Here is a 20,737-nt window from a genome sequence, read left to right as displayed (position 1 = left end):
AGGGACAGCCGGAGGGATGGAGAGTTTTATTGTAAGGACGGAGGAAGAGGTGGTCCTCCCCCCTCATCACAGTTGACTTTAAAGTGCTCACTCTAAATCAGATACAGAGGTCATATCTGCACTATAGAATAGATTATAAATTATACCATGCATCCATTAACAAAATATACAAAGCCAACAGAAATGTATCTTAAGCCTGAGCATACATTATCTAAACCCTAGTAAAAAGTAACCTAAAGAAAACATCGTTTCACACTTCACATTTCCATCTGCAATGACGTGTTCCTCCTCAAACATTTTAGTATTTTGTTAATTTATAGAACACATTAACATTCTAAGTATGAAGGTACACACAGAAAGAACATGTGTCCTGCTGGGCATTCCAGATCAAAGCAGACAACCACACAATGTTTAAGAAATTTTTCACCAGCTACTGCACTTCATCCATGTCCTTTCCTCCTCTTCATTCTAGAGCAGGCATAAGCCAAAAGGTACTCAAAACAGTATGCATAAGTTAAGGTGGGAAAAAACAGTAGTTTCAAGTTACAGAAAAGACCTTTATCTGGTCCACAGGAGACAGTTGTACTAGTGTACAGAAAGATGGGAAACACTGCAAAATAGTTCTACTGTATTTCAAAATAAACATTTAAGAGTGTATCTTCCACAATCTATAAAAATAGGTTTAAAACAAAAATGGTATGATACATTTTTTTCCTTCAATTATTTTAACGGTATCTTATCTCTAAGGGTATTATGTCTTAAAAAAATTACTACTACTGATCACCTGGTCAGTTACAATACTGATACTGCTTCAGCTACATGGTGACAAAACAGAAACACCTTACTTTGAAGCAGCAGTAGTAAAATATTTTAGGATCAACGGTCTCTTACTGCAAAGGAAGAAAGGTTGCTTGAAAGTAAGAACGTAACCAACACTGCTGTCACCTTCAGAGGACTGGACTCTGAAAAGTTATCTATGGATACACCACTGCACAGCAGTGTATGTCGCTCGTTTCTCGTGATTCTTCAGAATCAAATCTCTCAGCACATTTAGAAGGGAATTCTTCAATTTCCAAATTAAATATGGGCATCTAAAGCAAAATCTTGTGAGAAAAATGAATCCTATATATGTGTCTATGGAAACACAGGAGCAGCTAGAACCATCACAGGAGACTGCACACTTAAAACTGCTTGAGTTAACGCATTTTTCAAACTATAACGTAAGTCACACAATCCCTACCTCAAGCACTCTTCCCGTTCCTAAACATTACCAGAATTTGTACTCCAATTCAGATCTAGGTTTCTACACATTCTTCAATCCTTCTATGTGGTATTAACAGAATAAGAGGTTTGCACTACATGGAAAAAGGATAGTGGTCAAATTTTTAACATTTTTACAAAGAGCCTGTAAAGATTCTTAGAAAGGCCTTTCCTACGCTTACTCTCCATTTTTAAGAAAATATTTTATGTAGGCTGTATCTTCCTGTTAGAGGTATGTTTTGCACTATCGTTACTAAAGATGGTTCAACTGCTGCTGGTAAATTCACTCTCCTGCTTCATTCTGGTACAGGAAACAATGACTTTCCTGGTATTCATCAGTTTAACAGTGGTTACACTTTCAGACTTTTCAAAAGTTGTTTGATGGTTCAAGATGGCTTTTGTGTATGTGTAACCTTTTTCTTCTAAGAATCATTTGTAAGGTTTAAGTCTGTTACATTACTATCATGCGTTGGACAAATGAATTACTAAATCATATCAGAAGAAACAACTTGCTAGTTGTGGGCTTCTCTTGTAAATCAGGCAAGACTACATTTTACAGCAGCATTTTACATTGGTTCCTATTCCAAAGCTTGTTAAAAGTCAACAAAACAGGTTTCCAGCTGCCTAAAAAAATAATCTCACACGCAATAAAAGGGGAAGTTCTCATCTGGGTAGAAGTTTAAAGTAATTCTACAGGATTCCCTGATAAAAGGATTCAGTATGAAATCAGAAACTTAAAGACTACTCATTTAATTATGAGGTCCGAGTAACAGTTCTAATTCTGGCCTCCAATTCATAAGACGCTGTGACAAGCACTGTTTGACATTTCCATGAGAAAAAAAGTCAAAAGCTCAAAGAAAAACCAAAGTTTTAGTCACACCTCCAAACAGAAAGAAGCTGAGGAGCAGCCTGCTACTGTTGCAGCATTTAATGAGAGTTTACTCAATGAAAACCATTCCTCCCTCCACCAGGAAGGTTCAGCATCTACTGCTGTACCAGTCACTGTTACTGATCTGAAGCAATTCAGTTACCACTTGAACCATATTATTGTTGTGTTTTTTCAGCAGTCGCAGGTTTAACTGCCTGTCACAGAATCCCATCTCACACAGACTGGATAGAAGAGTGGCAGTGTGCTCTTCTGTAGCTGCAGGTTGCTGAAAACAAAAGATAGTAAGATAAGCTACAAAAAGATCATTTATTTTTGCCATTGGAAGCAGCGGTCCTGCATTATACTGGAATATAATTTTGTCCACAATTAAGCTTTTTATATTCTCTTTCACTGTTCACTCACAAAGGTGAATTACTACTCTTACATGACACTATAAGACACACGCTTCTATCCCCATGATATGGACTTCCCTATCTGCTGGTGGAGCAGCATACTTCAAAAGGATGCCATCAAGCTTAACATTTTACCGTTGCATGAAGTCCTATATAGAATATTGATACATTTATAAAACACAGACCTATAATTTTAAGGTTTGCATTCTATGAAACTCACATAGCATACAGGAAAGACATTTACCTGTTCTATAATGGGTGGTCCAGCAAATAATGCTTTGTAGGCAGAAGCAGCAACTGACAAAGCTCCTTTAACTAGTTCTCCTGCAATGCTGCTTCCTTGAGGGTATCTGCAGAGAAGTCAGGCATTACTTTAGGATTAGTAAAGCCAAGTGTTTGTTTCACATGAAATGCAAGTCTCTCCCTGTTGCTGTGCCATATGAGATTTAGTTCTTGTTGGAAAGAACAACCTATGATCCAAAGAAATCATTGCTGTTTGGGAACTGAGCTATCCAGGAAGCTCATTCCTTCTTTCTTGATACCTTCTATTAAATTGTGGTTTTATGCTAAAGTACATTAGTTTGCTCTCCATTACAAGGCCGTTTGTAAAGAATTAAGTATTCTCACCCAGAAGAGTACATCTATACATGAAAGCTGTGCACTGTGACATATCCATTCAGGCCAGAGTAACTTCCGTTCGTTTTCCATCAATTCTTAAGTCACTTAATATTCTGCTCAATGTTTTGTCTTATTCCTCTAGTCTCAGCATCTTAAGATGCTTAACTTTGTAGCCAACTTACAAAATGCCTATTTTAAGAATTCTGAGATCTTCCAGAAAAAAACCACAGAATTTTAGAAGGATTCAGCTTGAGCTCTTCATACACTTTTGCTTACCAATTCTGCAACCTTCATATCTGTGTCTAAGTAGAAACCAAGATCTTATGAAAATATAGCAGCATATAATTCAGCATATGTTTCCTTTGAGAAGGGAGGCCTTTCTACCAAAATACTGACTACATGGAATCTGTAAGCCAGTGCTTTTTCCTAGGTGCCTAATTTAGCAATTCTTCGTTTAAAACAGTATTTGGGAAGTCACAGTTTCAGCTTCATTACCCTGGGTATTCTGAGCACTTCTGTTTACTAGTTCGACATCCCGAAGATCCTGGTCCATGACTGTCTTCACCACTGGGTTCTGGGACAGGAAGAAAAAAAACAAAATCATATCAATGTGTCCAGTTAATGAGAAGCTGAAGAGATGCAACATGTATATAAATGAAAAGGAGTGGGATTCAGTCCAAAACTAATACTTTCAAGTTTAGTTATCCAGACACAAACTAGGTATACAAGATTCTCACTGCAGTCAAAACAATCAAAAGAATTTCAGAAGTCATTTGGCTAATTAATCAGTGGGTGTTTACTTTAACACGCCATGAACTGCTGCTGAGCTCCCAGTGACTGTAACAACAGCTTAAATACACAGCTCGTTAATTCCAGAGCGAGGTAATTTTCCAGATGTCTACAAATATTTCTGAGTACCCTCCTACCATTTCTAATTAATAGATGCTCTTAGTTGATCCACAAAACCAATTATTTCTTTATTCAAATGTTCTATATAGTAACATTTCAACACCCAAAGAAAAAACAATCATTACTTGGTAGAGTTCTGCTCTCCTCAAAAATAACAAGACATCAAATCCAATACTAGGCATAAGGAACAGGCAATAACAACTGTGGATGCACCCTTCATTAAGTACTGTCAATACCTTCTCTTATTTGATTATGAGGAGTGGAAGAGATATTCTCCGAGGCAGGTATGTTTGGTTTTTGGAAGACATGATCCTGAAAAGACGCAAGATTCCTGAAAATGTAAGGCAAAAAAATTACTTTTACTATTTTCATTCTACGTGCACACATATAGATAAGTCAAGATCAACAGACAAAAGAAAAAGCTTCACATGCTCCCTTCTTTCCTTCTGTCGCACTCACCTGATCGGCGAGTACAGGCTTTATAAAAAGTTGCATGATTTAGAACATTCACTCCAGTATGTGACAAAACTTTTGTTGTAGCAATTTCTGTTGGGACACCGAACTTAAGCACAACACCCTGCAGATTCTACAGCAACACTAACATAACCATTTTGTTCTTGTCCAAAAAGCATACCTTTGTGTCTGGGGTAAGGTGTCCACAATCTCTGGGGTTAGTGGTACTACAGCCAGTGTTTGTGAAGTTGTCAAAATATCACTGACACTGCGGATCTGTGGCTGGCTTCCCCCTTCTGGATTCTCTGCTCCTGTTTCAGGTTCTCCTGCCCTCTCCAAACTGGGTTGAGAAAGAGCTGAACTATACATAGACTCCCCTAAAGGACGACTGGTATCAAAGCACTCGGGGAGAATAATGATATAATCCTCTGATGAAGCAGAGGAGGCTTGACTTTGAGCATCATCTTTATCATCATCTTCCTCTTCATCAGAATTGCCTGTATCACTACCGGGGCTTGCTCTCTCATCAGACAGTGGAAGGTCCCCTAACAGGGGGAAAAAAAAAGTGAAGTATTAACAATGTCCATTTTATATGGGTAACAGCAAAGACAGTATTGTCCCAGATATAAAAGGCAAGTATTCAGAAAAAATTTAAACCTTTGCTGCTGATATTAATGGCATAATTTTCTTTGTCTATTGGGGGGAGGGGGGGGCATAGTGTGAAAGAGTAATAGATCTTACTGTTAAGCCTATGCTTAACAGCAGCAGATATGCTGCTGATATTAATGCTCATAATAAAAACATGAGTTAAGAGCTACACTGAGAACTTAAACAGTAGTTTTCAGCTCCTAAATTACATGCATCAGAAAGTTCAAAGCACTGACTTCAAGCTACACGTACAAAATATGGAAGCACTAGCCATGCCTAACATATGAGCACTTATTTGAGTATCCCATTGGAACCTTTATGTCTCAATTTCACTTTTTTTAAAGCAGCTGCTAAACTAGCTGCTTGTTCAGAGTACTGACACCAATTTTGTGATGTAATAATGATTCTCTTGATCTAATGAAGATCCATTTCCTAGAACAGTGTCAGATCTTTTTACACCTGATTTTTTTTGTAGCTCTTATTACAGGTTTACTTTAAATTCAAACCTATTTTACTTACCACAGTCATTTTCTGTCATTGCCTCTGACTGATGAATCTTTGCTTCCTTTTTAGAAGTGGTATTAGTTTTTATCCTAGGAGATTCTTCATTTATAACACTGCAGCTGAAGGTGTCTTGTAATGTTTGTAAAGAGTCTAATAAAACAATCAGGAAAAACAAAGCGATACCACCACCTGCAGTGCAAGGCAGTTTGTGTCCAATGTCTGACTGCAAGAAAGTAAAGCCACAGAAGCCAGCTAAAGACAGTACTTACTCTGGAGGATTTTCTTTTTTTGGAGGGGCTTATGGTCAGGTGCAGCATCCAGGGTTAGAGAGCGAATTACAGTTTCACAGACAAACTGAGTCCCACTCATATCTTCTTCTCCTTCCTCCTGGTTCAGTGGATGTTCAGCTTTCACTTTCACTATGCGAGTATCTGCAGGAAAGCAGGCTTCTGTCATTCCTTTGAAAGGGAAACACAACAGATTATTTTAGCACCACCACAAGAAAACGTAAATATATGAAGAATTTTTTAGGCTAGCCAAAGCTAATATTGACTCTATATATTAATTCTTTTTAAAAATTCAAAGATTTTGGAATTCAGTTCAAATTGAATGTGAAAGTAATTGAGAAGTATGGGGGCCACACCTGGAGTGTTTGAATATAATCTAGTCTATAAAGGGCAAATTGTTAGTTCTCCAAAGAATTCTAGTAGTTGGACAAATCAAGAGAAGCATTTGTATTTCTAAATTCTACATATATTACGTTCCAACCTCTACAATCAGAGAGTAGCATCAGACTACAAGTTTACAAGCCAAACAACTGTTTGTTTTTCCACAGAAGGGAAAGACAGGAGTTAGACTTCTTTTTAGACATAAAGACTGCTGACCACACGGAAGTGACGATGTCCTCCTCCCCTCACCCCCAAGCTCCCACTACTGCTTACCAGGCACGGGTTTAAATCCACTCCCTTCATTCTCCTCCTCTATCTGACCTAAGCCAGGTTTCTCCAGCAAGGGACTGTCATGTGGCAAAGGGGACATGCATGGAGTCATGTCTGAAAAACAAAGGTAGCAAAGATAACTGGCACTAAAGGAGTAAGAACATTCCTTCCTCTAGGAGACAATCTTTTAAGAAGTTATCCTTTTTTAAGGGATATTCTTCCAAGACTGAAGAAATCCAGTTATCTTACAAGACAATTTGGTGAAATAAACAACTAGCTTCCCATTACACTGGCACTGGTTGAACAAAGAAAATGGCAGCCTTCTTCAACGTCTGGAATCTTATGGTCTTGGGGATGTGAAGCTGAAAAGAACCAAAGACTGAAAAATACAAAGGATACAAAGCACTATCAAATATCTCCTCTAAGATTGCAGCAATAATTAAAATGAAAAGACAGAAGAGGTGGGAAGACTCTAGCCTGAAGAGCAAATAAGCCTTGTGCACAAATAAGTTCAGCTTTTCAGTGGGTAAACAGTTAACTCGGAATGCTAGAGACAGCACACAGAATATGAAAACCTTACCAACAGGAGTATTGTGTGGCACTCGCTCCAATTCCTGCACAATATTAATGTCCAACAGCTCAAAGGACAGCAAATCCTACAGAAAGAAACATCACACAGTTTTCATCAGCAAACCCTGAAATGAAATCTTATGCTGTACTTCCCAGCATCAGATCCCATTAACTTACAAATAAGTCTACTCCACTTTGTTAATTACTCAGCATGATCTCAAGACAGAGGGCAGTTTTCCTGTAACGTACATCCACATCATAGAATAGGGTACACAAATCAGGGCAGCAAGAGGCAAAGCTAAGTACTCCCTTGATAGGGGCCAGAGAAAGACCCAACTCCGTGACTCTTTATTGAGAATCTTAGTCTGTCCTGCACATACCTTCCATATAGTGACAGTCCCCGATACTAATTCAAGAAAATAATTCTGCTATATAAAATGCAATATACTCTTCCTGAAAATACAGTGACTATTTTAGAGCTCAGAAGCTTTTTATTCTTACGGATGTCTATGTACCCACATATCAAACCCGAAGTAGTTTGTTTTATCTCTACCTGAATTTTAGCACTTTACCTGTGCAGTGAGGAGATCAACAGATGGGATATAAAATTCTCTCTCACTTGGCAGATTTTTGACCTTTAAAGGAATCGTTGGCAGAGATATTTCAGCCTGCTCCATGATTTCACCCATCAGTTTAGCACCAGCTTCTGTCTTTAAGGAAGCATCCTGCAAAAGCAAAAAAATAATGTCAGGCAGCAAATAAAACATTTACATAAAATATAAAGCCTGAATATTGTGTATAAGAACACAAGTAACTTGAAAAGAGATTTAATTCAACTCATTTTAGAGCTGAAAGGGCAAGACCTAACATAAGGAGAAATCCTGCAGTATTTCAGTTCAATCAAAGAACTAGACAAATAGCTGCAACAGACTGGTAACTAATCCCATGCCTGTCAAAAAGAATGACCATTTTAGAACTTACAAATGCAGTAAGTTGTGTTTCTTTTCTATTAAAAATTAGAAGCAAACATTTAAAAGAATGCCCTGGAAATCAATATCGTTACGGACACTAGGCCACTGCACCAAATAATATTCACTGCTCCTTCTTCTAGGCAATTCAGAACTGCCCCAAGTACCGTATGAATTACTTGCCTGTTCGGTGCTGGAAACTTTATCCTTCTGACAGGAGTCAGAATCCTTCCAATTGCTTTCTAGATAGCCAGTAGCTGGGGAGGGATCCACAACAATACTGCACCAGATCCTGGGCCCAAACTGTTCCCCTCTGTGTGACAGCCTCCAGTGAGAGGTGTAAGTTCCTTCTATATTAGGAGCTACAAACTCAACTGAAACAGTTCCTACTTGTCCCGATGGAAGAGATGGCACTAACACATCTTTTTTCTCAGAAGATGCCAAGGTCAAATTTCCCCACATAAGTTTCAGCTGAAATATGCAATAGAAAAAGCAAAAATTAACTTCACAAGCTTCTCTGCAAACCGTGGGTAGTAAGGAGCACTTAAAGTTCCTCTGCTGAAAGGTCTTGTAGATACTAGGCATGGAGAAGAGAGGCTGCTATTAAACATTCTCACATTAGTCACTATCACCACAAAGTAAGAAGATACCCCCGTCTTTCGACGTGAACTCAGTCACTCACAGAATAAAGGCTTTTTGAAGTCAGAAAAGCAACACACCTATTGTAAAGGTGTTCAACAAAGCTGAACTGTAACATTGTAACAGCACTGGAAGACATGTTCAGTGATGTTAATCCTGATTGCCTTCCTCCTATAGTCTGCAGTTGTAAAAGAGTACCTAGACAGCTTATTGCCCCAGAATTCCCAGCTTGTGAATTAACAGGCCAAATGACATCCTGAATGGGTTCTGACAGAGAATTCAGGTTCCTAATGCATCCAAATATTATCTTCCAGAACTTTAGTGTGTAAAAGTAATAGCAGAGGAAGGATACCTTTGTGTCCGAGCTCCATTCCACATTGCCAGTATTTTTCATTCGCCAGTGTTTGATAAACTTTGTTCCTGGTTGCAAGTGAGTCCCATCTGGCAAATTCTCATCCACAAATACCGCACTTAGCGTTGGGACAATTGCTTGGAAGGGTTGACTAGGACTCCTGGGATTGGGGGGGAGGAAACAAACAATAAAAGACACCAAAAACCACCAAAACTGAGCGAGTTGTTCAGCTGCTGTTTCACTGGCTAAAAATGGAGAAGGCCATTTAATTTTTCTTCTTTTATCTCCAGAAGCATTTCAAAATTCTAACGTTTTAGCTACTGTTTTCATTTTAAGTCTAAACATCACAACAGCACTTTGCTTTCCTTTGCTTAAGGAAAAAAGAAACATCAAAACAAGATTTGCTTATTTGGGAGAATATAATTACAGAACTCAGGTTTAATAGAGAGAAGTTTACTATTCTTCACTTGATTTTAATTAGCCTGACAGCACTTCGGGCTACGCTATTCTGTTAAAGAATGAACTCATTATCTTTACGATGTTGAATCAAAAAGATTGTGCTATAGTGTCTTGTATTTGGCCTTACAAGCAACATTTTTCAGCAAGATACCACAGCTTTTTCCTGAAAGGGGCTCTAAAATAGGTTTAATCCAAAGCTTTACTGTTAATTTGGGTGCACTGAGAGGAGACTGGTGAAGCAGCTCATATGCATGCCAACTTCAAAAGATCAAAAAAAAAGAATTCGGACCTAAATGAGCATTGATTTTGTTCCTGTAATATGCCTGTTCCGCAGATGTAAGTAACTGATTAATATTAATTTGACTTTTAAATGCCCTAAATGGAAGGGATGAATTAAAGAAACTAGAACTATACAAGTTTTACACCTGTACATTCACAACACCAAAGGGAACGGAAAATGCAAAGTGGTTCCCTGCAAAGGCTGCTGTCTAGTGAGCCTCAGCCTAAGATCACATAAAAAAGGATAAAAGAAAAAAAAAAAAAGAGCACTGAACATAAGCACACAGAATGTACTTGACTTTATGCAGAGACACTTAATATAGCAGGAAGATACAGACCTTTTTAAAACTGGCAGTAACGTTAATTTACACTGTAGGTGCATGCATGCATATATATGTAATCCTAGGCATTCCCCTTCCTCCTGAATCTATATAAATCTGCAAGTTTCTGTTAATAACCATCAGGGTTTTTTTTTTCTTCTCCTACTCTCATCCCAAGTAAAAACAGTAGACACTCCACCTTGCAAATTCCATTTAGACAAAATTCTCACAGGGTCCAATGACAAATGATACTTTAAATGATCAATTTCATAACCTTCCTCCTATTACTTTAACTTGGTCTCATCACGAAAGGACAGACAGTACAACTAAGAAATGCTCAGTTAATATCTCTTACAGGAAGGTATTAGGTTGGAGACTCTCAGATTTCAGAGTAGGTGAGCCACTAGTTTCCAATACATGGACAGAGTTCCACAAATGAATTTTCCTGTGCAACTTAAGCTGCTTTTTGAGCTCTCGAACCTCTGCCTTTCGCTGTTTCTTCTCTGCTCGTAATCTTTGCTTTTCTGCCTTCAGAAATCTTTTGTCCATCTGTTTCTGGAGCCTGCAAAGAGAGTAAGCCACCTTGTTACAACACATTAAACTGATCAGAATTTAGCTTTAGCCAACACAGTCTTAGTCTCAAAGAGAACACTTCAGGAAATGTCTCATGCTTCTAGACTGGATACCAGATAATTTTAAAAGAACATCTTCATAGTTGCTCGTGAAGGTATTTCAAATTACGTCAGTGAAAGCACAAACTTAAAGGCAGATTAGAGTATGCTCAAAGAAAAAGCAAGCTCTCAAAGTTTGCTACCCACCTATGACACAAAATTCTGTCTTTTCTACTTTGTTATTAAAAACACTGTAAGATTCGTGACTTAGGCCATTTATAAGTATATAGCTATTTTTAGCTACTCGCAATAAAGTTTGAGTACCATTTCCATTTCTTGTTATCTCTAAAATAAAAGCTGAACATCAACCCCAATACAGGTGTTTCCACTTCGTTATCAGGATAATCTTGTCAGGTACTGACAGGTGCCACCATTTACCTAACTTGCTCCAGAGTAGCAGGCAGGCGAGGTGAAAACTCTGCAAGACTGTAATTCTCAGCAATACATAGTACAGGTCTTCGCAGCTTTAACAAGACATGATTAGGATCATGTGCATATGTTCCTCCTTCACACTGTTCACAGATATTGTAGGCTGGACAAAGGCTGCAAAGCAGAAAAGGCAAGAAGGTTACCAAGAGGCAGACAAAGAACTAATGCACTAGAAAGACACTGAAGGATAATTAATTCTTGTATTTCTGCAGGGAAACAACTCTGTATCATATTACCATTGTAAGCAGTGCCTGAGTAAAACAGAAGCTGGTTCTCTCACTTACACATCAATATTTGGAGCCACCTAAATACCTAGATCAGTATCTCTCTTCTTGGCAAAACTGCAACACAGTTCTCACTTCCTTCTTGAACACACATTAAAAAAAACCTGATACTTCCTTTAGTATAAGTGACTAACAATTGTTGCTATAAAGGATAAAACGTTATACCGAAATCCAATGCCGGAAACAGCATCAGACTTAGGAAAATACAGAGGATAAGTCAACGGAAGTATTCAGGGATGCAAATCAGATTGTTCCTGCAGGAACAGGACTGGTAAAAGACAGACTGTCAACTCCTGCCAGCAAGAAAAATAAACATCCAAAGAAAAACCCCTGTTGGCATTCCGTTCACTGCTACTGTCTAGTCCTAAAATACTTACCTTTACAGCAATTGCCTCATTCAAATAAAAACCTCACTTTTGACACCTCACTTCAGACACTCATCAAAACCTATTTCATATTATTAAACTGACAACAGTGAGAGCATTAAAAAAAAGCATAACCTGCCTTAGTCTCATTGACTGTCAGGACTAAATAAAGGACTATTACAGACTGGTGGTTATAAGTTTGGCTTTTTGTTTAGTTAGCTGAACTCAATGAAACATTTTCCTTTACAATTACTGCATGTTATATGCAAAAAAAGTAAAGAGTGTGCGAGAATATAGTAAATGTTATAAAGTTCTCTCACTTTGTATTAACAATCACGTTTTCTCAAATAGTATTAATCTTGCTCTTGTGCAGATAAGGTCTAGTCACCACAGCAGAGAATATAAGCTGTTTGTGAGACACGTACTAGAGGTTCCAAAATGTACAGCACGCTGCAGATTAGAAATCTAGAAGTCTGACACCAAGATACTTTCTCAGTCTCATTCACATGCGTTAACATGTTAGGTTTCCCACACTCCCATCTCTCATCATATTCTACCTGCACTGGTAGCGAACTCCGACAATTCGGGCCTGGCAGTTGCAGCAGGAGATCAGCCAGTCACACTGGTTGCCATTCCCTGATTGGCTCTCTGAAGTTGGAGGTGCTGCTGCAGTAGAGCTCTCGGAAAAATCTGGAGGCTGATTGTGATAAACAAGCTTCTCATATAGCTTCTGTTCCAGTTTCTCAACAGTTTCCTTAACTACTTGTTCCCTGAACTGGAAAAAAATTAAAGTAGTCATGGATGAGACTCACCTATGCAGCTTCAAAAGTTTGATTACATTGTCCCAAGTGTCCCAAACCCATAAGTCATAAAGCAGCTCAGAATCCACTTCCCATCCCCCAGCACATTCCACATGAAATTAAACAAGTATCACATTCCTCAAAGAGGATTTGTATTTTAGAAAATACCAGCTCATAGGTTTTAACAAGGCAAATTAAAAATCATATAGTCATGTTTACAATATTAAGGTTCTTCCACAACCTTGCATGAAGGGAAGGAAACTAATCTCTGAGACAATTAACACAACTCCATACAAACCCCTCCAGAGTCTCTATCATCAAGTCCTGATTTTGTCCACCAGGGATGTTTTAAATACAACCATTAAGTTCCCCTATCTTTAGTTTGTAGAAAGAGGTGGCAAAGGAAGGGAGATGCTAGAAAAAAAAGCTTAAAGATAAATGCATATACTATTGTAGCACATTTTAGTTTCAAGAACTCACTAGCTAATTAATTCTTAGCATTCATATCTAACTGCTTCTCAGTGATATTTACTTGGCATTCAAAACAAGTTAACACCCACATCTTATTAATCTATAGGTTATACTCATTGGCCTCCTGGAAGTATTTTCTTAAACTGAACAATCAAGAAAAGCAAGGTCATCAAATGCCATGCTTCAAATCTCAGGAAACGGTAAGTATCACCCTACTGAAACTGGTCAAACAAGAGCCTCCAACAGCAACACCACATTTCATGCTCTCTCTCATCATGAGTGCCCCGAAGTTCCTATGACTATCTGGAGTGCAACGAGGATTCTAGCACGGGAGCTACTTAAAACTACATTCAAACCAATCAAGTGTATAAACCAAACAATCCACTTTTGACAAGAAGTGGCATCTATCAAACTTTTTTTTTAAGGTAACACTACACTGTACAGTCAGACATCTAGTTTCTATTTATCACCACAAAACCAAAGGGATTAGATGCCTAAATGCTCTTTAAGATCCTGGTCACAAGTACTGACAGCAAGTGTGATCAGATGTATAGAGAGTCAGGCACCACAGGTATCTTTTCCACCCACACCCTCTTATGTATTCCTTTAAAAATACTAAAATTCAGAAGAAAACACACTTACTGTTTCCAAGTAGCTAGTAAACCATCCTGGAGGATTTTCATTTGTTCTTCCTGTTCTAGTGTGATTTAACTTTTGCTGGGGAAAAAACCAAACCAACCAAACAAAAAAAAAACACACCACAAATAAATCACAAACCTCAAGTATGCAAAGCTGAAAAAAAAAACCTCAATACAGCAAGTTTACCACTTTCAAATAGCTCTCCCCTCAACTGTCTTTACAAAAAAAAGATTTAAAGTTCTCCAGAAAACAGTGGAAAAGCAACACAAGGAAGCAACTGACATTTTCCTGAAAGATGTCTGCCTTACTAGCATTTGATTGTAATTACACATCAAAGCCAAAGAAATCAAGTCAACCAGAAGTTACCAGATAGCAATCAGGGCTTCAGGAGACCAATTGCTTTGTTTATCAAAATACTTAAGAATGGTCAACATGAAAGAATCTGTATTTGTAAATGCAGCATCAAAATATCCTCTTGAAGGCATTCAAACAATTTTGCAAGCTTCAATGGGTGCAGATATGTGAAAGTGAAGACAACTTCTGAACTCAAGAGTTTTTATATATGGGTAAAGATAACGATGAGTCTATAAAGTGAATTACACTTAGAATTCTTTGTTTTAATGAATATATACTCCAGCTCGGCATCCTACCTGAATTGTCAGCTCCTCTTCATTTTTTAAGGCTTCCTCTAACCCTTGAGCTGGCATGGAATAGTGCGAAAGAGGTTTCTTCTCATCTTTAAGAGGTGCCAACTTTTCTGTCACAGTTTTTTCATGTAGTTGCAAAGAATAAGAACACGAAGTTTCTTTCAGAGAAGAGTTTTCTTCATACACATTCATTTGAAGTCGATTTCCTTGTTTAATTGCAATCTAAATAAACAGTACATACATACACCATATTTACTCCACTTACAACCAACATACAAAATCCTGTAAAAATACAGCTGGTGAGGTTGGGGAAAGACTAACACACACAAAAAGAAAAACTGAGTGAAATGCCAAGGTACAATCAGCTGATAGCCTATTCTGCCTTTCTTAAAGCTCACCAATATGCTTATTAAAAAGTTTATTATAAGCAAAAGGTTAATTATGCAGATATTTTGCAGGAATTTTTCAATTTACAATAAAGCTGTTCATATGACCCACTAAACAATAGAGATTTCATCCAGGAACTTACAGTAAATTTTAATTTATTGTTATTTTCAAATTATTATCAGATTGGAAATTCAGACCATGAGCAAAAAGTTCTTGAAAGCATTAGTATTGTACAACTGAAATGTAAAGGAATACAATTCTTATTTTGTCTAAGTAAAATGAACTGCTTATAAAGTAACTAAGCATTGATACCAATTAAAGTTTTAGTGCCAGAGAGTACAACATTAGAGGCTAGGTGGCAAGATTTTTAAAGGGATCCCATTAGAGCCCAGTATCTCCAAACATGGGATTACTGTTTAAGTATTTGAGAAAGCCAGTCATTTAACCAATGAATTGGCTGCTCAGGGCCCTGAATCACAATTGCCTATTCTACTAATTTATACAAATCAAGATTAGCCTGGATGGAAAAAAATTGTAGCAAAACATTCAAGCTAGTGTCCAAAGCTAGAAAACTGAGCTATTCTGATTTCCATGGGCCAGGTAATGCTGTTTTTTTCTCAGCTACACCAATTTTAATTGGAGAAGGATAAATATATTGAAAAAAGTCAAAGAGAGCATTTACCTTCAGAGCTTCTTCATATTCCTCTAAAGAAAAAGGGAAAGAAATGTGAATTTTCCCTGTCTCAAACAACAGATGTAAGTTTACCACATAGTATTTAGGGACCCTTACATCAAGGAGTGTCTCCCGTACCTTCTGTAAATTCTTTTAAAATAGTGCTACTGAAGGAAGAAGTTGTATATACAGCAACAAGCAAACATGTTCTCACAGCCTAGAGACTTAACATTCCATTAATTTAGTCATTTCCAATTTGTTCCTATGGATCAAGAACTCGTTCCTTTGGGAAGAATTTGATGCCCAACCATACATAAAATCCAAAAATCAAAAAGCAAGCATTCTCAACTGCTTCTCCAGAAACAGGAACAACAGTTGGAGTCTGTTTACTGATTTAACTTCAGTAAAGTAGCAGCTCACCTTTGCTATTCACAGAGACCTGCAAAGAGAAATAATAGTGAGTAATAGCCAATATGTTTCTGTGATTCTCTTAAAATTAACACGCTTTCAGAATAAATGTACTTTTATTCAGAGTTTCCAAAATACCACTCCTTCAGATTATCTGTTATTGCTGCCAAGTTTAATCATTAATCAATGTTGTGGTGTTCTGGAGTAGACCATGTTCTTTATTAGGTTTGCACAATAAGCAAGGCCTCTGGCACCTACTAGCATCCAGAACAAGTGTGGTCTCATCAACTGGAAGTAAGTTGGCACCAGTACCAATGGGTTCACTATGCAAGTACACAGAGGTTGGACCCAGTTGCTTTTAATACCCAACATTAAACACTTAACTGTTTCTTTGGTTTAGATACAAGCCAAACCCACCTTCTACAGGTGCTCATTTATCAATTTTGCACATAGACGTTACTAATACAAGAAGCTATTTAGTCACTACAGCATTGCATGATTCTGAACAATGTTTACTCTACTAGTATTTGAAAAAGATGTTTAACAGATGCATCTATATATTTATATAGATACAGGCTGGAAAATAAGGGGAGAATCCTTCCCTGAAATGTTGCTGGAAGCATCTTGACATTTCCCCTTACAGGAAAAAATAAAAACCCAAGATCCCCATCTCCGCAATTTAGTAGAGCTACAAACCAAGTAGTGGAACACAGAGTTTGCAAAAGTTATGTTCTGTTTGAGAGCTACATTCTACTCTAAATATTTAGATAAACAGAAAGAATATGAGAGGGTGAGGTTATGCCAAGCAGAAGTTAGTCAGCAAGGACAACTAGAAGTAACCAATTTGTTTTCTGAGTCAGTAATCTGCTTGGAGATTATAGCATTTGCATAAAACAAGCAGAGGATTTGAGTACACCAGATCACTGAAGTGAACATATGCTAATGACAGGGGACCTACATTTTCCAGAGGAAGGAGTGTAGATTGAAGAGACAGGGCTTTACCATGGCGCCAAACACAAGTAGTTACAACTACCTTATTCTGATAAAATAAAAAATAAAAAAGTCCCTCAACAGAAGCATCCCTTCCTTAGAGCACACAGAACCACTGGCTGTTTCTATGGGGTGGGAAAAAGAAAGGCAGTAGCTTCTAAAAAACTGTTTTAGAATAAATAGGTTACATTAAGAGTGAAACCACAAGACTAACAGCTATTTTCTTATCAAGGGGCAAAAACATCACCTCTGATCCGCATAATAGACGCTCCTGAAGGACCCACTACAAATTATCAAGAGGCAGAAAGGTTCACACCAGTCATATTTTGGTAGACCTGTTGGGAAGGTGGGGGATATTTTACCTCATCATTATCCTCATCAATGTATTTGATTTGAATGTCACCCAGGTCAAATGAAACTTTAACCTGTAAGGAAAAAAGAACACAAAATCACAATGAGACAGGACTACAGATGTTTTCAGTTAATCATGATTATTAATAGGGAAAAATGTTTTAACCCTTCTGCCCCTTCCTTCAGTTTCTCAGTTGAAATAAACACTGTTTTACAAAATCCATTCTTCTGGAGTTGAAGAACTCTCCCCAGTGCCTTGCCTCCAACCTTTACTAACTTGCTATAATGCAAAAAAAATTCTTTCATACTTCACCTTCCCTAGTTAACGTTTATCCCAAAATAAATAATAATAACCTTTCCATTACAAGAGGACTATCTCAGGGTTAATGAACTCAGTCATGGTAAACACTGCAATATACAAAGGCTAAAGCCAGCAATCACTGAATGCTAACTCTTACATTAAAAAGCACCAGGAATATAGCTCACACAGGTGAGCAGCCTTTTTTCCACAAACCTATTTGCGTTTTGAGAAACTAGGATTAATTCAAGTACTAAAAAGTGCAAAGTATCTCATTCTACTACTCACTGGCCGATGCACTGTACATCTGAACATATAAATCCATTAGAGATCAGAATTAGGAGAATAAAGCTGAGCAGCTATTTTGTATTTTGCATTAATAGGGCAGAACGAACAGCATCAAATCAACCATAAATGAAGGCAGTTGCTTCCCCATGTTGTATAACGGTCTTGGAGGCTCATGTGCATTTTTGTATCATTTACCTACTCAAGCTGTATTTTTCTTGACAGAAACTCTCTCTGAAAAACTGCTATATCTGAGACACATTCTGCTAGCCTGGACCTAACAGAAGAACACTAGCAACCTGAGAAGACAGCAGATGGTTGGGACTTACATAGCACCATAGGAGCAGAGTGACATAGCTACATACATTCTGCAATGAATGTGCTACAGGCAGGTTCTTCCAGCGATATATCCCAAATTAATTTTGGGAGTGCAGCAAGAGAACCAACTCAGTTTGTCAAGAAGAAACTGTGGTCTGTACCTGCATTGTCTAGTACCACAAATTGTTCCCCTAAAACTCAAGCTAGAACCAGAGATCAGGTTATTCCTTATAAACTTTTAAATAATACATTAAAACATAGGAAAGAGACAGTTTAACTGCTACTACCTTGAAACAGTAATTCACAAAACATAGTGCAGGGACACCCAGTGGCACTACCTTGGTTAGAGAAACATTATTGTAATACAACACCACACCTTGAACAAACACACCCTCACTCTCAGACTACTTAAGATTAAGGGCAATACCATGCTTACACAGCAATTGCTTCCAGCTGTGATGCAAGTAGGATTCTGACTAGTTCAGACATTCCTGCAGGGTCTACTTGCCACCCAGCATTTTAAGCCTGAACTAGCGCCTCTTGTAGGAGACTGAAATACAATGAGTGAAGATGATGCAGTTCAAACTTTGAATATAGGCAATTCACAGTGCAAGAATCTTCTACAAGGTACACTGGAATATGTTAGCTAAAAAAAGAACTGAAAGAGAGAAAATAAAATACTGGCAAGATCTCTTAAGATGCAACTTGGAGAGTAAGCTAAAAAACCGTAACAGTTGCTACAGAAAAAAAAAAAAGAAACATCATAACCAAGGGAATCCTTACTAGACAATTTCAACCTCAGCCAATACAGGAATTTTCACTAAATAGCACTGGAAATATCCATCCAAGCAAAAACTATTCAATATACCAAGTGCATGATTTACTGACCTTCATAAGCAATTGTCTACATATGCATGGGCCACTATATATATATATATATCCAAATCAGCACACACAAGGCACCAGGAAGCAAGAAACCAAGAATGTATGTTAGTGACTCAGTACCCCAGAGAACAAAGAGAAATCTTCAGGAAAATGTTCTGTAAGCAACAGAAGAGTGTTACTTCACTGTATCTACTTGAATGAGTAAAAGAATGAGAGATAAGAGGAACGGACTGTACTTTATAGGGGTACAGTGCCAAAACCAAGTATCCATAACTGTGGAAAAGAGCAAAGCACACAGCTAAGGCCACCTGCTCACACAGAAAAACAAGCGACCCATAAGAAGCTTTATCCAAAACAAGCTTTTCATGCCACTCTACGTATAGAACATGAGTAAAAGTTACTGTTAACGCTGAAAGAAAAACTGAGACCGCAGCAGAATAAAACAGCAGTTCTAACAGCCTGTGAAATGGGGGACACAGCTTAGGAAGCCGAGAGAGAAGATGCTGGGCCCTCGGGGAGGCGCTTACACTCCCAGCGCCTCACCGAGACGGCTCCCCACGGCTGCGGCACCGCGGCTACGGCAGCGCTGCCCCACGGCGGGCCCTCCGCTCTGCCTCCTGGGGCGAGGCGGGATGGGGTGGGCAGCGCTCACCATGGCCTCCACATCCGCCCACGTCGTGTGCGCCGAGTCTGACACCAGGAAACTCTGGGTCTCCCCACGGCAGGTGACTCGGAGATTCACCTGCGGCTCCATGCCGCGGTCCTGAGGAGGCCAGTGGACCCCTATCAGGCTGCCCGATAATCCTAACATGGCGGACGGAACGCAGCCAGCCCCGCGCCCTCCGCGCGATACTATTGGCGGTCTCGCCTGCCACTCATTCTCCCCACCGCCCTGGTTGGCCGGCGGGGACGGGGCCAGACGCTGTGGAACCACAACAATAAACAGAGGCGGGGGGGGGGCGCGCGAGCGGGGGGCGCGGCGCGGCGCGGCGCCCCGCCCGCAGACACGCACTTCCGAGGCTGCGCCGCAGCTCCTACAACGCGCCGCGTCAGTCCCTGCGCAGTCCCATGAAATACGTGAGGCGGGGCCACGCTGCAGCGGCAGAGCCAATCAGCCATGCCCTTCCCTGCACCGCCCTGCCGCGGCAGGGGCGGGAGAGTCACGCGACAGGAAAGAGCTAATAAGAGGACGCTTCTCGGCCCACGTGCTGTGGCCTTGGTGTAGGATTGGCTGCTCAGGTGCGCTGCGTCCTGGGGTGGTGGAAAGGGCGCGAAATGTGATGCTGCAGGGCGGCTCCTGAGGGCGGGTGAGTGGGTCTGGGCTGGGCGGCCGCGACTTGCTTCTGCCTCGGTAGTGTCCCGCTGGGCCGCACCAGCGGCGACCGGCTCTCCCTGCGGCGGCGGGACAGTTGGGGCCGGGCGGTCGGAGCGCGGCGAGCTGGGTGCTGGGCCGCTTCGCTTCGGCCTGCTGATAGGCCTCGCTGCAGGGCCCGTCCCTGCTCCTGGGCTGTCGCCGCGTAAAGGTCAAGTGGTTTCTCTTTGTGGCAGGATTTGCGATGCTTGATGTAGGGCCTTACCTGTGCTGGTTGGTGTAGGCAGTTCCCAGGGTCCTTTGTGTAAGCACGTCTGCTCCCTCCT

General features: G+C 39.5%; 1 protein-coding gene across 2 annotated transcripts; it reads right to left on the bottom strand.

The window, feature by feature from the left end:
• Positions 1-11: 11 nt before the first annotated feature.
• On the bottom strand, positions 12-20,032 carry NBR1 (NBR1 autophagy cargo receptor). Of its 2 annotated transcripts, none has more exons than XM_075171770.1 (21): positions 19,752-20,032; positions 17,325-17,387; positions 15,985-16,003; positions 15,574-15,596; positions 14,508-14,726; positions 13,861-13,935; positions 12,505-12,722; positions 11,248-11,412; positions 10,554-10,760; positions 9,141-9,300; positions 8,333-8,620; positions 7,754-7,906; positions 7,192-7,267; positions 6,615-6,725; positions 5,943-6,104; positions 5,689-5,823; positions 4,703-5,066; positions 4,305-4,399; positions 3,655-3,733; positions 2,786-2,891; positions 12-2,414 (listed from the first exon to the last, which is right to left on the bottom strand). In XM_075171770.1, exons 1-21 carry the CDS (start codon positions 19,908-19,910, stop codon positions 2,238-2,240), a joined length of 3,054 nt encoding a protein of 1,017 aa, XP_075027871.1. In that variant the 5' UTR covers positions 19,911-20,032; the 3' UTR covers positions 12-2,237. The 2 variants fall into 2 exon arrangements, with proteins under 2 accessions (XP_075027871.1, XP_075027872.1); XM_075171771.1 differs by having other exon boundaries at positions 5,943-6,131; positions 19,752-19,918.
• Between the last annotated feature and the right edge of the window lie 705 nt (positions 20,033-20,737).

The sequence above is a fragment of the Calonectris borealis genome, chromosome 22 (genome assembly GCF_964195595.1).
Source record: "Calonectris borealis chromosome 22, bCalBor7.hap1.2, whole genome shotgun sequence".
NCBI lineage: Eukaryota > Metazoa > Chordata > Aves > Procellariiformes > Procellariidae > Calonectris > Calonectris borealis.
The sequence above is the reverse complement of the archived record's forward strand: the minus strand, read 5'-3'. Positions and strand labels throughout refer to the sequence as shown.